The 18,319-nt window shown below is 39.5% G+C and overlaps 1 protein-coding gene across 1 annotated transcript; it reads left to right on the top strand.

The window, feature by feature from the left end:
- The first annotated feature begins 235 nt into the window (after window positions 1–235).
- Window positions 236–17,667, top strand: RanGAP (Ran GTPase activating protein). The gene is made up of 12 exons (XM_071582477.1): window positions 236–419; window positions 532–719; window positions 969–1,148; window positions 2,308–2,442; window positions 2,528–2,628; window positions 2,961–3,123; window positions 3,470–3,684; window positions 4,912–5,074; window positions 5,711–5,806; window positions 7,129–7,380; window positions 15,089–15,219; window positions 16,009–17,667. Exons 1-12 carry the CDS (start codon window positions 314–316, stop codon window positions 16,076–16,078), a joined length of 1,800 nt encoding a protein of 599 aa, XP_071438578.1. The 5' UTR covers window positions 236–313; the 3' UTR covers window positions 16,079–17,667.
- The last annotated feature ends 652 nt before the right edge of the window (window positions 17,668–18,319 follow it).

The raw sequence follows: 18,319 nt of genomic DNA on the forward strand, positions 1-18,319 counted from the left end.
AAGATGGCTCTAATCGCATACTTCTCTGCTAACCTGTAAAGATCGTAATGTACAGGAACTAGAAATTAATTATCAAAGAAAAATTTCAAATGAAACAATTTCTATAATCCTTTTGCAATTATTGTCTCTAGTTATTAAAATGTTTAAATCTTGGACATCATGGCTGTTCAAAATTATGCGGGAACTATTTCGACTTTCGATATATCGAAAAGAAAAATAACGTATAATTCTTTGGTGCTGGACAGGTGACGGACACTTTGAAAATTTACCTTGTGAAACATCTGTGGGTAGAATAATTGTGTAAACCTCCAAAATGTCTATTAACGAAGTGGATGACCTTACTAGGATACTAGAAAGGGTAAACATCAGTGGAGTGTCTTTTGCTGGGAAAGAATTGAAGCTAAATACGGAGAAAGATGGTATGTTTGGCGGCTTTTGCGATCTTAGGTCTAGTTACGTATATTGCATATATCATGGTTTTCTAATGTCGGCTTTGTTTACGTAAACTCTGATACAATCTTTTTGATGTAGCCGAAGAAGTGGCGAATGCTATCTCGTTCTGCAACAACATGGAAAAACTCAATTTGGAAGGCAACACGGTAGGAGTTGAAGCCGCTAAAGTCATTGGGAAAGCGTTATCTACAAAACCCGAATTTAAAATTGCGGAATGGAATAACATGTTCAGTGGTAGAATGAAGACAGAAATACCTAAAGCTCTGGTAAGATGGCAAGTGATTAATGGAACTAATACCTCGTGGTACCGGTCCTTCGTATTTTCTTTCAATTTCCAGAAGTACCTCTAACTATGGGTTAATTTATCTCATATTTTCCAGTCATATTGTTTTATTATAACTCGTGACGTTAATAGTTTGATGTGAAACAATGACCAGAATCATATTCGAAATTTAAGAGTTCACCTGTTCGATCCTAATTCCATATTGTGTTATATTTCATACTCAACCTTGCAGGAATACCTCGGAGATGGAATCATCGCCGCTGGTGCCAAGTTGACTACACTGATTCTGAGTGACAATGCCTTTGGACCCATAGGCTTGGCAGGTCTTGATAAGTTCATTCGAAGCCCTTCTTGCCATTCCCTGAAAGTTCTTCAGTTAAATAACAACGGATTGGGAATACAAGGAGCCAAGGTGTGGTTTGTTATTATAAGTGTACAATCGGGACTGGTTCACGGTTTATGTATTTCGACATGAGTATGCCTAAAGCATGGGTTTAATTTAATTGCAATTAATTTGAGTGTTCTTATGAATTAAAAAAATAATTCCCTACGGTGGTGGACATTTAGGTTTCGCCATATTACCCCTGATTATACAAGACCGCCCTAATTAAGTTGTGATGAGAGTTTCATTGGAAGCTCTGAAATCTGTTTACCAATGCCGTGTGTGTTGATTCTGTCGTGTGAGTTGGAATTTTTAATAACACGTGGCATTGTTAAGTTGTGAGGCCTCCCTCGCTTGCGCCCCCATTATTTTAGCAATGGTGCGGCATTTAGCATTGCAGTTACGAAATAAACGAAATTTTTAGTGTTTCCATGAATTATTTACGATGCCTTGTCCAGAATGTGACTTAAACCTTAAGGACCTGCACAGGAATATTTTCATTTCTACCGTAAGTCGTGGCTTGGTGCTTAGGTCAAGATAACACCAACACTTCTGATACCGAAGGCAAGAATCCTAAGTATTTCTGAATACATATGTACTGGTCCTTGAACCTGTTTTAATCATGTATGCCATCAGTACTTTTCCATGCGTTGATGATAGTGTGCAATGTGGAAGGGATACAATTGCAGGGTATTGATGTAGATGTAGAATTCTTGTATGGGTAGAAGGTGGTTTCTGAAACTGAAGGCTCCTGAATGTGATATCCAAGAAGATGAATTATTAATGAAGACTATATTCTCCATGTAATGTGAGATGTAAGATCGAAACTGGTTATCGTGCCAAGAGAGCTAAGTGTGACATTTATTAGATGTGATTCACCATTCAACAAACAAATAACGGAACTCTCCCCCTTCAGTGCATGTTGGATTTGGGACGACTGTGTACACACCATTGTTGTATTCTAATGCTAGATTACTGCTGCAAACCAACAGAACAGTGTCGGTGTGTTGTTTCAAACTTTGAGACCACATTCAAGTATTTTGAGTGACTCGCATTGGAGCGTGGCATCTCCAACTTTGCTCAGTGATGTTGAATCACTCATTTGTTTGTGCTCTTTCGAGCGTTTAAACGTTTTTATCGGGAAACACAACCTAACTGGCCGTTTTGATATGTTTTTTTTGTATTCCAGCTATTATCAAATGCTCTCCTGGATGCCATCGAAAGCAGCAAGAAATTGGGGAAACCAATGGCCTTGAAGGTTTTTGTGGCTGGTCGTAACAGACTGGAAAATGATGGTGCCAAGCTTTTGTCCAGGGTATTCAAGGTAAGAGTTTGGAAAGTGTAATTTTGGTTAAGGATTCCAATCAAGAAATGTCACTCAGTATTGCGTACTCTCTCTCTCTGTGCAGGAAATGAAAACGCTGGAGGAATTGTCCATGCCCATGAATGGCATATATCATCAGGGGCTGGCAGTTTTGACTGGATCCCTCACTGAAAATCCAAACCTCAGGTATATCGTGGGCAATTATATGAATATCTCTGTATTTATTGCACTTAGTTTGCATGACGTGACGTAGAAACTCGTCCCAAAGATTCCAGTGATAAGATGTGCGCTATTGGCAATAGGTGGCAAAGGATGTTGGTTTGAATTGGCATGATGATTCTCACTGCAGCATTTCATTTAAAAGACATTAATTGTTGTGTGCTCAAATAATTAATGAAGCATTTTAAATTTCATGATAGTTAAAGAATAGTGCATTTGGGCATTTAACTTTCATGCATGCATATTTTAAAGATGGTATTTTATTCCGTTGTTTATTTGGTTTGTTCTTTATTTTGCAGGGTCTTGGACCTGAATGACAATACCATTGGTGGCCAGAAAGGAGCCGTTCATGTGGCAAGCCTGCTTCCTCACCTGAAGCACTTGAAAAAGTTAAACCTTGGTGACTGCTTATTGAAAACAAATGGTGCCCTTGTATTGGCTGAAGCTTTGGCGAAAGGGAACAACACAGAACTGGAGGCTAGTACTACCAAATTTCAATTTAAAACAAATGGAATTTTTTTATTTAAAAAACCGATAGCAGAGGGGAATACTCAAGGTGAATTTCTTTTGAACTTACATTTTTGGACAATAGGCAGCAATGAATAATTTAACTAAACTGAGAAATGTACTTATATGGAGTCGTGGAAATAATGTTTAAGATAGTACTAGTGAAATGAATCTACCAAACATGGAACTCATTGGAAAAGGTTCATGCTTGAACGGGAAAATTGGCAATTAATTAAGTCTGGTTAATTTTTATTAACTGAAGAGGGAATATTGTTTTAAATTCTCTTTTGCTCTTGCTTAATATTTACTTCAGGAAGTGTACATGGATTCCAATGAAATCAAGGCGAGTGGTGGTTTGGCCCTGGTGAAGGCCCTCTGTTCGTCATCGGCCGATGGCTCAGCAGGTGCCCCCGGCTCTGTCAAATTACTGGATCTAAATGGGAATCAATTTGGGGAGGAGGGCATCAAACAGATGCAAAATTTGCTCGGAGTTCACTGTGATATCCTCCAAGTCAAGTGAGTTGAATCAACCCTTTCAAATTTTTGTTAGACCTGTGGATGGCATTGTCATGCCATGACTCTCTGTTCCATCACAACAGTATGAATGGAGTGAATGTGAATGGCATTATATGCAGTGCCGGACTGCTTTTTGCCTTGTCCCTGGCTCTGGATAGTAAACCAAGTACTACTTAAGTTAAATGCATGTATGGCATGTAGAATGTATGGAATTGTAGTTTAATGTATCATCATTGGGCTAGGACTTGGCAATATTTCAGTGCTCTTATTGGATGAGACATACGGAACAGATTATATTCAATGTCGGGGGCTCCCTCCATTTTTGTTAAATTAAGTTTTCACGTTGAAATAATTGCGAACATTCCTGTCCAACAACGAAATGCCTGTCCACGGGTGAATTGTACTTTGGACTTGGGTGAGGGGTGTGCAATTTTGTTAATTCTGTTGGATATAATAGCGTCAACTGCCTGAGCACATTGGGCGAGCGTGTGCCACAAGTAGCTCATGCTGTATTGCCTTAGTTGTGTGTACGTCCCACCAATCAGATATCGTTTGCAATGATTAAATGGTCACATGTGAAAGTGGCCCCTCGACTAGTTACCGGCTTTTAGTTTCTTCTAGTATGTAGGTCCGATGGACTGTTTCAAATAAAATACTATTGCATCCGATCACATTGCCTGATGCTTTTTGCGGGTTGAATGCCACCCGAAAGGTAAACAATAATTGAGCGAGGCACCGGGATGAGAAATGATTCAAGTGTATAATTGTCACCCTCTGTGATCTGTTTAATCTTTTATTTATCTTCGTACATGATCAAATTTCATCCTAATGAAAAGAATTTCAGGAAAATGCACTCTCATTCATTCAGCGACTGGTTACTCTCTCTTACTTTGAATAGATTTTATTTGGAAATGTGAAAATTTGAACTGGGGCAAGGTTATTATGTAGATATGTTAGCATTTGAATCCTTTGAAAAATGAATCTCTCTTTGAAGTATGTTTTTAGCTTGCTGCATTTCAGTCTCTCTTTCATGTTCATAGGATTCTTTCCCTCTCTTGACTCTGAGCACGCTAATGTTTTTTGTTAAATTATTGCATCCAATCCTCATCATGAATTGTTCAGTTTTGAATAATCATTAGCCAATTTTTTAAAGGTCACTCTCTTCATGTTTTAATTCATTTCCATGTTTACGGTGGTGGATGTTCTAAATTGTCTTTCTCGTTGCAGTGATGATGAGGGAGATGATGATGATGATGAGGGGGAGGAAGGGGAGGAGGAGGAGGAAGGGGAGGAGGAGGAAGGGGAGAGTGGAGAGGAGAAGGATGAGTCACAATCTGAGAAAAAGGATGAAGAAAAGCCGGTGAAGAAAAAGGAACCCATTTCTGCACATGTAGGCTCAACAAATAGTACAGCAGATGAAGTGGGAGTGGTCCTCCATTTATTGATGAATATTTTTCTTCTCTTATCTCCCAAAGGATGAGAAATAGTTATTCAAACCGCCCGAATTGTACAGTGATGCTGCAGAACACTGAATGAATGCTTTGTGGTGAAGTCCGACCATTTTCTTGTGTCGAGTAGTTGGGTATCTACCCCTTAAACATTAGTAGTGTTCATTCGGTGGGTTATGTCTGTGCATGGAAATCCATTGTTTTTCCGTCCCTGCCCGTGAATAGGCATTCATTTTCCTATATTTTACTACATTAAGTTGCCCTTCGAGCTGGGGAACTCGTGCATCATTTTCACCCGTGTATGGGTTTTGCCTCCTGTTTTCTGTTCAGCATGATAATCAATTGACATTAGTTTTTCCCATTTACCTTGGGCCACGGAATATGTTAATTATGAAAATTAATGATTTTTGATCTATTTAAATGTAGGGTTATTAATTATAAGAATCGTACCAAGTGTGTACACAATTGCACAACGAATCATCTTTTTCCTGAGTTCATTTAGGAGTTGCATGTAAGTTGAGTTTTAGAATTCTTAGGTCATGTGCTAACTCATGTGCTTTTTCCTGTTTCTTTTATAGATGTCAGTGGAACAGTTTCTTGGGTCACCAATTCCTTCCGCTTTTGTTTCCCTTGGGAAGGAGAGGATAAATGTTCTCGTTGAAAGGATTAAAACGGTGAGATTAGTCCCTTAATTTATATATTTGTGTAGGGTGTGATGTAATATAATAATAATAACAGTATACTTGACTCATTTTGATAAATGGTACAACCGTATTTAACTGTCGTCAAGATACATTCACCCTCTCTCCCTTTCTGTAGTATCTGTAGGGCATACTTTCAAGAGCAAGTAAGCTTCTCTGCAGAAATAATTTGTGGACATCTTGTTGTGGGAAGTAGTAGATGTAGACGTGTACGTATGTATCCAAGTAGATGTGTGTGTATCTGTTTGTATAGGTATACTTTTATGAATGTAAATGTGTGTGTGTATAAAGGGTGCGGCAACATGACTTCCTCTTTTAAAATGTGCACCAATCAGGCTGCAGAGGTCGTAGAAGAGTGGTCTCATTCGACAGCAGGGGTTCTACAGTCATTCCCTCGCCCTGGTCAGTCGCCATAATGCGTTGGAACAGTGAGGAGCGTGCGTTTGGCATTGAGGCCTACTTTTCGAATGGATGTTCTCTGTTTGTAGCCCAGCAGGCCTTCTGAAATCACTTCACTGTTGGCCCCTGTCCCAGATCGGAAATCAATTGTTACATGGTCATGACGTTCAGACAAACCACAAGTGTGGCAAGCTGAAAGACTGGAGTCCGTCGTCCTATCAGATCTCTTGAGGACATTAAGGCAGTGAGAGCGGCCACCTTGCAGTCCCCACGGCGTGCAAACATGCGTCAACCTTTCTTCCTTCCCGACTTCCTAATCTTTCGGTGAGGGTAATTCATCGCAGTGACCTTCATTACCATCCTTACAAGTGGGTTTGATTCCACAGGAACTCTCCGAACGCGACTTCTATTCCTTGAGGAATGCGTGTGAGGGTCTTCTCAAAAACATTCCTGAGGACGCAATTGTGATTTTCCGCAATGAAGCCCATTTTCATGCGAGTGGATGTGTCAACAAACAGAACGGGCACTACTGGGCTGCACCCATTCCATCGGGAAGTTCCTTCTATGCCTTGAGAAAGCAAGCTGTGCCAACAGAAATTCAGAATACGTCCGAGTTTCTTTTTCTTCTGTTGCTGTGTTTTTGTTTTTTTTTTTGCTAGTGCTATCTTTGTTTTTTTTTTGCTAGTGATATCTTGGTGTACATAGTATGCATATTTAATTAAAAGCTGACGTGGCCCTTCCAAGTCCTGGTTTGTTATGACTCTTTTATTGTTTTGGATTACTCGAGAGTAGATTTACAGAATTTTGGTTTAACCTCTTATCCATCTAATTAACACATCAATCACATCTAATTAATGTTCTAAATAATTGTTGAGATATCTCTCCCTCCTTTCCAGAGCCAACCAAAGTCTGAATCGAGCGATGAGGAGAAGGAGAATTATATAGAGGATGCCGTGGAGATACTCATGAAGGTGTCTTCACTTGCTGGGGAGAACAAACTTGGTCATGCCACGTCAAAGAGTGAGCCCTCCTCGGAAGTTTTATCCTGCGCCACAGCCCTGTACGAAGAAGTGTTTAGGTGGGCCGCGGAGTCGGACAAGGTGTCTGTATTAACCAATTGTCTTCTGGTTAATATGGGTCTCATTAAGGTGAGGGGTGCAGCGTTGGGATTATATCACGCTATTTTATTTACATGTAGCTTCCCTATTGGTCATTCTTCTGAAACATCGTGCATTGCACTGCCCCCCCTTATTACAATTGATTCACAGTTAATCGGCACATTTATTCTAGAGCGTCTGAATCACAACTTTCCCTACCAATGTTATGTGAAAAATAGCTTTCCCATCTCCACGGCATTAGCTCTGTGTTGTAGCGAAGGCAGTACCAATACACTGCCTGTTGTCTAGTATACCAATTTCACCTGTCAGCTGCTGCTTGACATATTTATGAAAAAGGTTTGTTTCTTGGCAACTTTTCTTTTTCACTGTATGGCTGAAAATTAGTAGTAGTGGAGTCCTGTCGATATACAGTAATAAGTATGATGACAGTAAGCATTCCTAGTACTGATAGATGCAATTAAGTAACCAGATATTACAAAGTACATTGCAAATTTTCAGGAATATTTTGTCCCTGTGTAAGAAAATATTAAAATCGTGTTAATTACACATTTCATGATAAAACACTAGTACTTTTCCATGTGCTTATTAGTACCACGTACCTCATGATGATACAGCATCATTTAGTCTGAAGTATTTATTTAATGACTTAGCAATTTAACGATGGGGCGAGATTGAGACTTTCATTATCCCTTCTTTCAACTAACCCTTTGGACCCTAAACACTTTTCACCTAACCAAAATTGAATATGACTTATATTTACTTCAAATTTGGAGAAGTGGTTTTCTATGCTTTTGCTATCATGTTTAAGTTATGTAGACACCAGAACATGTTGAAACACACATTGCTATACATCTGTTGAATGACACTGTTGTATGTTTTAATATGATTATTCAGAACTCCCACAAAGTGAATTCTGAAGCTGTTAAGTGTAATGACACATTTATTTCTTTAATAGTTAAATAGCAAAAACCCTCTTATACACCTTTGTGGTGGGATGAAGACGATGTTCAATTCACAGGAAAATGTAATTCAATGGCAATTATCCGTAGGAAATGGGAATATAATCAAAATTAATATGTCCCCTTTATTTTTATTTTCCTTGCCGAGAACTTACTGTAAAATGATTATTGTTGGTATTCTATGGAGTCATATTTTTTGATATGGAGAGATACTGATACTTTATGTATTATATACATATGTGTACATATGTATGTTATGTACTAATGTATTCCCTAAGAGACCTTTCTCTTTGCGTATGCTAACCAACTTTTCTGAAAGTTATCGAAGTTGGCATTCAACTAGTTAGGTCGGTTTTGGATGGACGCAGGCAAAACAGTGGTAATACAATAAATTTATTTATCAATCCTAGCAAAATATAACCTGACATAGTGATAAAACTCTTCTTTAATTCTGCATACTTCCTTCTTTCATTCCATCCAACTTGCCTATCCTATTCCTACCCCATCCTTGTTTTCCCAGTGTTCTCCCCTCTATCATAGTGTATTCCATATCCCATCACCAATCAAAATGCTTTATATCCATGTCTCCTGCCTTCTTTGGATTTCTCCGAACAATCGTCTCCTCATACACCACACCTAACGCCTTGGTTTCCCCGCTGTTTACTTCACCTTTTCAATCCTTCTCTACTCCCACATTTCAAAAGCCTCCAGTGGGCACTTGTCATCTTGCTTCAGTGACCACGTTTCCTCTCTGTTGAAAACCGTGCTCCAAATTGAAGTTTTAACAAATCTTTTCTTAACATCCCCGCTTAACGTCCCCATCGTCAATCCCTTTCTCATTGAAATGCTTCTTTACCAATGCAATTCTTCTCCTTATGTTGCCATTGTGGGTCGTGGTAGTCCAGGGTAGAGTGTTGGACTACTGACCAGAGGCCCCAGGTTCCATTCCCGGGTAACCCTCTCTGGGCACCCTTTGCTACACACAAGCTATGTTGTTTTTCGGATCTGTATGGAAAACCATAACTGGCACAGGGGAAGGAACTGGCCCCCCTACCCTGATGTATGAATTGAAAAACATGCCATCGGGCTTAGTACTGGGTGAACTCTATCATCACCTACCAAACCAACCTTCGGGTCGATTACTGTGTTTGTGGTTTTTTTAATATGCCTATTACTTTGCCCTATTGGTCCAAACCATTGTCGGGTAGGTGAACTTTTATCTGAACCCGTTTGCCATAGATTTGTACAATAGTAAGGGGCCAAAGCAGAAACCTAGAACTCATGGAAATGTCAGTAATATTGGTCCGAAAATGAAAATACCATAAAATGAAATTAACAATACATTGATTTCCTGTAATTCAATAGGGTCAATCCATATGTTTTTAAATATATGTGTAGATATGTTGAATTAAATATTTCTGAATTAGTCTAAACCAGACTACGGTAATCAACTTAAAGGCTGTTTTGATAGTTTAATGTAGAGCTAACGTGGTACTAAGCTCAATGGCTTGTGAAATCCACACGTCAGGGTAAGGGGGCCCTGTGCCGCCAATGACTTCCCAGGATGTTCCACCTGACAATTTACAAAGCAGAGGGTGCCCGTAGAGATGCCTGGGGATTGAACCTGGACCCTCCAGTCAGTAATCTGATACTTCTACTCCCTGGACTACTACATGTCATGTTAATCTAAAATGTAGAGGAAAATACAGTGGAACCTCGCGATATAAGCATGATCTGTTCCGCAATCTTGCTCTTGAAATAAAACTCTTGTTCAGCGAATCATTTTTTTCCATATGAGGTAATTTAAAAGAAGATAATGCGTTCCCTGTGGAAAAAATGAATTTCATGCAAGTGTTGTTCAAAGAAAATTATACAGACATTATTTAGGATCATGGTTCATATTTCACCTTTTCTTCTATTGCCGTATGAAACCACCGGGAATGAAAATTTGATTAGTAGACAACAAAAAAGAATCTACAGAATTGGTTAATTATTTATCATACATTTAAAATTCATTTTTACAAATAACCTGTGGAGAAACATTTGTTTTTACCACCTTCAATTTAAAAAAATGCAAAATGGCAATATCATTGCGTAATTATATTTAACAAGGATAGACAGTCTCATTAGGGTGATGCATCTCATTATATGATGTTATAGAAAATTGTGGTATTAATTATATACTCTTATACTCTTTCTTTATGGTGGTATGAACCTACCAGGAAGACAATTAAGAGTTGTTGGAAAAACAAATTAAAATAATGAGTTTATTGTTTATATTCTTTTTTACTGGAAAACTGTGAGGATAAATTTGTTTTTGTCGGCTCTTCAAAATGTTGCAAATTTGCCAGACAGCTTTATCATAATAGAAATTCATAGCGTGCTTCTATATGTACAATGCAACAGTTTGTCATGCTTTCAGGATTTTTTGTGATCTTGTTCAGGTCCTCTTTCGATGCAGTCTTTATCTCATCAATTGTGGCATAGAGTCGTCCTCCTTTCATGGGCCTCTTCATTTGGGAACAAGAAAAAGTCAGTGGGGAATACGGTGGGTGCGGCATCATTAGTGTGTTGTTTTTGGCCAAACATTTGTGCACAAGTATGGATCTGTGAGCAGGGGCGTTGTCGTGGTGCAAAAGCCTGTTTTGGTTCATCCACGAGTCCACAGGGGCGTTTCTGGTGAATTTCTTTGTGCAAATTGGGCATGACTTACATGTCATATTCTATATTTACCCTTTCTACCCTTATCAAGAACTCATGACGCACCATGCCCCTGCAATCGAAGAAAACCGTACGCAAAACTTTCACATTCGACTGAACATGGCACCCTTGTTTTGGTCTTGGCTTGGGCTGCAGGTTCCATTGGGATGATTGAGTGTTCCTCTTTGCCTAGCGCAATCCCTCTATTTACGTCCATACTACTTTGACCGTGTTGGTCCAAAACACTCCCGTAAACTTTTCTACCTGCTGTAGTTTTTCCCTCCTATTTTCATGTTTAGCTTTTTCTTTCTAGAAAATCTCCTAACTTTTGTTTTATTAATATTGATTCTCATCCCATACCTGTCGCGTTGAATTTCCAATTCACTCAGCATTGCTTGCAGCCCCTTGGCTGACTGAAAAACTAAAGCTTGGTCATCAGCAAACCTAACTGATTTTACGAATTCCCCACCCACTTTCATTCCTACCTCCAGTTCTTCCCATGCCTCTTTGATTGTTTCCTCTGCATACAGGTTGAACAGCAACGGTAATAATGGGCAACCATGCCTTACACCTCTTCCTAACACTGCCCGTCCGTACTCCCCGTTTCCCAACCGCACCTGAGCAGTCTGAGACATGTACAGGATGCGGATTAGCCTCCTGTCCCTCCAATCTATTCCTATTTTCTGCAATATACTCATAAGTTCTTCCCAATTCACTATTTCAAACGCTTTTTCGAAATCTACAAAACAGGCAAATACCTCCTGGTTGTGTTCTATATTCCTCTCGATTAATATACTCATTACTGCAATGGCATCACATGTACCTCTCCCTTTCCTAAATCCATACTGATCATCCCCTAGTAATCATTTGCCCTACTCCCAATACTTTTATTCATGATCCTGAGAACAACTTTAGCTGTGTGGGATATCAAACTTATCGTCCTGTAGTCCTCACATGACGTAGCCTTTACCTTTTTCGGAATAGGAACTAAAACTGATCTCACAGTCTTATGGCCAGATTCCTTCCTCATAAATACTACGAATCAGCCCATGTAGCCTCTTCCTCTTAAATTTTCATAAGCATTTCAATAGTTCTTCCTCTACGTCCTGTTCCTTTTTCATGTCTAACTTCGTTGGTCGAAGTTCTTTACTATACAGTTCTTCTATATACTCCTTCCATCTCTCCTGGATCCTTCCTGCGTCAACTATTACCTTAACCACCTTATCTCTAACTATTAGCATAGATCTTCCTTTCTTACTTCCCGATAAAGATTTAACTTTGCTGTACAGCGCACCAATTTCACCCTTCCTCTGCAGACTTTCCATATCCTCGCACTGAGTCTTCCACCATGATTCTTTTGCTTTATTTGTTGCCCGCCTCAATTTATTGTTTAATTCTTTGTACTTCATTTTGCCTAACTCTGTATTTACATTCTTCCATTTTCTCCGCTCATCCATCTTTGTAATCCTCTCATCCGTGATCCATTGTTATCCTAGTCCTTTTCGCGTTAACGGTTCCAATAGTGTCTTTCGCATCTTTCGATAACCCTTTCTTGATACTTTCCTATTTTTCTTCGATAGTACTTAGCTCTTTACCATCCTCCATGATTTCCTCTACCGCCTGTTGGTACTCCTTCCTTTTCAAACCATTTAATGCTTCTACATTCCATTTTCTAACCCGCCGCCCCTGCTTTATCTTTTTGAAACGGACGCTACATTTCATAACAACTAAATTGTGGTCTGAATCCGCATCCGCTCGTGGTAAGCTGTGCGAATTTATCACACTGTTCCTAAACCTGTGTCTAACCAGGATATAATCTAGCTGATACCTTTCTGAGTCACCTGGCATTTTCCCTGCATACCTGCATCTTTTGTGGTGGCTAAACCAAGTGTTGGTGATGACTAACCCCTGTCTCCTGCAGAACTCAGTTGCTTTCTCCCCGCGGTCATTCCTCGTGCCTAAACCGTAGTCCCCCACTTCATAACCATCTCTTCCTTCGCCTACCGTCGCATTCCAATACCCCATCACTATCAAATGTTTCCCTGCAGGAACACACGTGATTATGTCCTCCAATTGATCGTATATTTTATCGACCTCTTCCTCCGTATGGTTGCTCTGTGGCATGTATACCTGGACAATGACCAAGTTTGTCGGTTCCGCTTTTATCTCTTCTAGTAATATTCTATCCATTTCCTGTTCAATGTAACTATGCTTCTTCGTACCTCTTTATTTAGTACTATGGCAACCCCTCGTTGGCTCTCGTCCCCGCCGCTGTATACTATTCTATACTGATCCCTCCAATGATCCCCGCTATCCTTCCATCTCACCTCGCATAGACATAAAATATCTATTTTTCCGATTTCCATCTCTCGCTTTATATTTTTCAGCTTACCTATCCTCATCATTGTCCCAACATTCCACGTTCCTATTCTAACTAATTTGGTCCTCTTCTCCGGTGTCTTCTGTCCTGCTGCTGCTGGTTTTCCCTTGCAAGGATTTTGTGGGATGATGACCACGGAAGCCTTGCCTCCCCACGACACACGGCCGATAGGTCCAAGCCCCGTAGTTGCCAGGACTCAAAATCTCTGTGTTGTCCATCATTTAAACCATGGGAATGATATTTGAGGTGGTTTCCCGTTGCCTTCCTTAATAGTGTTTTTAACGTGACACCATCACTTATTGGCCGCCCCACTGGGGTCAGACGCCATTGCAGCCGCCTCACTGAGGAACAGACGCTGCGTGGACTACCTTTCGTCTGGCTCCTAACCTTCGACCTATCTGGCATGGGTGATCCTCCCAGGAGCAATTGTCATTACTCCAGGCAGCACAGCTCTAGGGGTCATCGGAACGCACAAGCCCTTCCAACACGTCAAGGTTGTAGTCCGGGGAGGGTAAATGGTTGTAATTAGTGAAAATTCAAAATTTACGTTAGTTTTTGGACAGATCTCATTTGTGCAATGCTGAAACATCATTCTCGCTTTTGAATGATTTAAATATTCATTTCTATTGTTATTTTTAATCTCTATGGATTGTCTTCTTGTGGTTTTTTTTATAGGGAAGAATTAAAAAAAATATTCATGAAATATTATTAAACTATGAATGAAGAGTCACAAATAACATGCCTTAGGAAAAGTTAGGACAATGGATGTGATCACTTGTGACTCAGCGATACTAGTGGAACTTGTGCTGGACACACTCATGAACAGCCGGGACAATCAATTCGGGCCTCCCCTTTCCTCGTGCAAAATGTCGCTTGCTGGGAGAGTTATTCTTGGGCACAAAATTTCGCTTGTTGTGCGAATTCTTCATATCTGAGGTGCTCATTAAGTGAGGTTCCACTGTAATTACCAATATAATAACATACTGCACACTGAATTGACCAATGATGAGGTAGGTATTAATTATAATTAGATACCTATTGTTTTAATTAATCAACTTTAATTATCTCAAATAATTTAAAGCATTATTTTAATGGGAGAATCAAATAAATGTTTTTGGCATTCAATAATGGATTACAAACTTCACTGTTTTTAATGTAAATATCATTACATCTCATCCAATAATTTGGGCAACATTGTCACCTAAACCCACACGACACCGAACATGCACTTGGTGATGCAACATTCCAGAGTGTAAAAATCATTCGCCTCAACGGGGGATGATTTTTACATTTTGAAACTGTTGCAATGCAATGCACGTTTGCCGATGACTGTTAAAAGTTACTTTTGCGGCATCTCCTGCATTGGTGTGGAACATTATGGTGCTTGTAATTGTTATTCTAATCACTAAGGGTTAACTGAGAAGTCCTAAACTCTGCTTTGCAAAGAGGAAGCCAATTGTTTGCACTGAAAGCAACTTAGAATTCCTATTTCTGGTGTGGTGTACCATTACTTTTTTTAAGAAATGTTAATATGAATGCTATTCTGGTTTATGGACACCTTCAGCCTGAAATTTATGAAAATTTCTTTTCTCAAAGAATCCTGGAAATATTTGGGTTTGCAATTTGCCATTGCCGTGTTGATGCCACCAGTGTCTTAACGATGGTCACTTTTTCAATGGTACCCCATTTCATTCCCCAGCAGAGTGAAGATAAGAAGAAGAAGGGCACCAAGTGGGACATGGATGGTGTGATGGCATCCTTGGAGAAGGTGATTAAATTGCCCTTTTTCCCTCGCAGCACCAAAGATGCACTTGAGTGTTTCCTGCCCATGTGAGTACGATTTCCCTCCCAGTTTATGAAATGGTTAATTGGGTTTCTTGAATAAAGCGGAAGTCAGTGGACGTCAAAGTATGCAGCAGTAAATTAATGGATAATTCCAAGTAATTAACCAGTAATGAAATGGGTAATTTCAGGCTTGGCTTTTTGGAACTTAACAATAATGGAAAGGAACATTGCAGCTTTGTTAATTCCACTTAATGTTTGTTTTTCAACTTGAGGTTTTTTTTTTTTTTTTGAGCTTTGCCTTCCATGTATTTACATTTTGGCCTTGAGGGAAAAGTATGGGGGGCGAAAGAAGGCCTTTGAGGATTGGAATAGGGTAGGTGGCGGAGGGGTTTCAAGGTGGAGAAGGTCGGGCTAATCAGATGGCCTCCACACGCTCCACACCACCATATATAGTGGTGATACTGCCTTGACCATTCACACTTCCCATGACTGCCACTCAGCAAGACATTATCATCATTTAATTTCTCCCTCCCTCCCGGGACTACAACCTTGACATGTTTCCTCCAAACCATGTTTCCTCCAAAAAATAATTCTGTGACCTAATTAAGAGGAGTGATCAGAGCACAATTTTTGTAATCTTAATTCCAGCACCAGGAGATGCATTTCCATATGTTGAAGACTGTAAACTTAATTGGAAATGGTGTCTGTGGCTATTGTTTAAGTGGAATATTCATAATAATGTAATTTATAAGAAACTAATATGGTTTTATTAGAAATAGATTTATAAAATATAAAGTATAATTCTCCTATCATGTATTTTTTGTTCTCTTTCAGGTATGTTCCAGTGATTCCATCCCATCAAAAATCTAAACACAAACTCATGTCTTCGTTTTACAGCATGTAATTTATTTGATACTATAATAATTTTCCAATGTTGTAATTCTCTCTGAATACAGACAAGCTTCTTGACATCTTTCCCTAATTCTGGAATACCTATTAAAATATAATTCTGGAAATTTGACCATTTGGAGACATAAGGAGGGAAAACAGGTGTACAAAATAACTTATACATTGCCGGCAGAAGAGATGTTGTAATTATCAGATTACAGAAAACAAAACTGGAATTATAATTATGAAATGCATTGCGGAAAGAAATATCATGGAATTTAGAAGGGCAATGGTAAAATCACTTATACAAGTCTCCATTAAAATAAAATTTTTTATTTTAAAATCTCATTCCTGTTATTTGGGAGAGTGAAGCCTCTAAGTTGTTTAATTTAAATGTCTCTTCACGCATGACTGCATCTTAGCCTCTCTCTCTCCGCTAATCAATCATCAACTCTGCCTTCGACGATGTAAAACAAGAGAGGGACTGAAATGAATGGCCATGCCCAAAGTGAACATTTTTGGCTCTTGGATGTTCAAGCTCGAATATAATTTTCTGTGTGGTGAAAGATGGAAAATGGGAAGGCCCTAGTCTCGAGGGTTCACTGGATGGTATAAAGCCGTCGGGATTCCATTTAAATGTATCAAAGTTCTCCATTACGCATAATATAGAACCCTGCAATGTGATTATTTCTGGATTGAAACATGTGCATGTAAAAGAAAACACAGCAAGAGGTTGGATTATTCATACTTGCACAATGCATGGGCATGTGGATTATCCATGCATTGAGAAGGATGCATGTTTCACCGCGTGTGTTGCTTTCTGCAGACAACGGTTTGGCCAACATAACGAACGACTGGCGTCTTCAGTTAGAAGTGATGTCACCATTTCGGCTGTCCTATGCTTCCTGGCATTGTTGATCTGTGATTGGTCGGATTTTGAAACCCATTTCCACATTCTATGAAGACGGTGGCTGTCCTCCTAGATTGACATTTGCAAGGTGTTTTGCAGTTTCATTGGCCCCATGTCTATGACCGGGGTAGTAGCAATTCTTTCAGGATCATTTTGGATTGGGTCAAGTTTGTCCTATGCCCATGCGGGGACCAGGCATGCTCTGCCGCTGCATTTGCCTTTGCCCTTTGCCCTGCCAATCAGTCTGATGTATCGGTGGTGATGGTGGAGTGGAGGTTAATGAGATGGTTTGATTCCCCAACAGGAGAAGGGACACACACGCAAAGGGCATCTGTTGGTGCAGGAAGAGATATGCAAAGTTCCTCATGTTGTTTTTATGTTTATGAATGGCAATGGCAGCAGGTCAGCTGGCCCTGGAGCAAGGAAAACCAACCCGGTTGGATCCAGTGAGCTCGACTCGTATTTTTTTCTGGGTTATGAAAACAGATCATGTACTTGGTTCTCTCATGGAGGCTACATCATTTGGGTGTGGCATTGTCAGATGGAATTAGTTGAGTGTATGTTTGTGAAGTGCCAGGAAAACAGTTTTGAATAGGAAATGTATGGTCCTGTTAACAAAACAAGCTGGGATGCTATTAATCGTTTAAATAGAGGTGAAGAATTTGGGATTCGGGATGCATACAGCTCTGGACATTCATGGACAAAAAATTAAAATTCTTGTTTCATTCACTTTTGTATCAGCATGACCATTATAATGAAAGGAAAGCAATTTACAAAATAAAGCTATGGATCTCATGACAATACACTCCATCGCTTAAACCAAAAGTGAGGTGAAGGGATTCCTTTGCCAGGTACTCTCCTGACAGAGAAAGCCAAGTTTTCCATTGTTAATTAGTGATTGGTGGAGAGTTGTGAACATTGTAAAGGTGTTTGAATCAGTCAAAGGAGCAATATGAAATCAGGGGAGTGGAAGTTGTGAAGGAAGTGTCAGGAGTTGGTAGAAAAAATCTATTGCCAGAGCAAATCTTTAATACTGATGAAACCAGCCTTTATTGCAAGTCTTAACCAAAATCTTTGCTTATCGTGGAAAATTGAAAAATCTGTTTGAAAAGAGATACTAATTTGTGGTTTGTCGATAACAAATTTGGAGGTGAAAGAATGTAACTTCTGATGGCGGGCGAAATACTTAAGTCTCCTTTGTACGAGCATAACAAATCTACCAATTAATTACTGCAGTGCATCTGGAAACTTTTGAATTTGGACATTTTTTGTTGCTGGTTGTAGACAAAATTTGTCCTCAAATTCAAGCATTCAAGTAAATAAGTTTTCATGTAAAACCATTTCATT

The sequence above is a fragment of the Hetaerina americana genome, unplaced genomic scaffold (assembly GCF_022747635.1).
Source record: "Hetaerina americana unplaced genomic scaffold, ioHetAmer1.1.p SCAF_113, whole genome shotgun sequence".
NCBI lineage: Eukaryota > Metazoa > Arthropoda > Insecta > Odonata > Calopterygidae > Hetaerina > Hetaerina americana.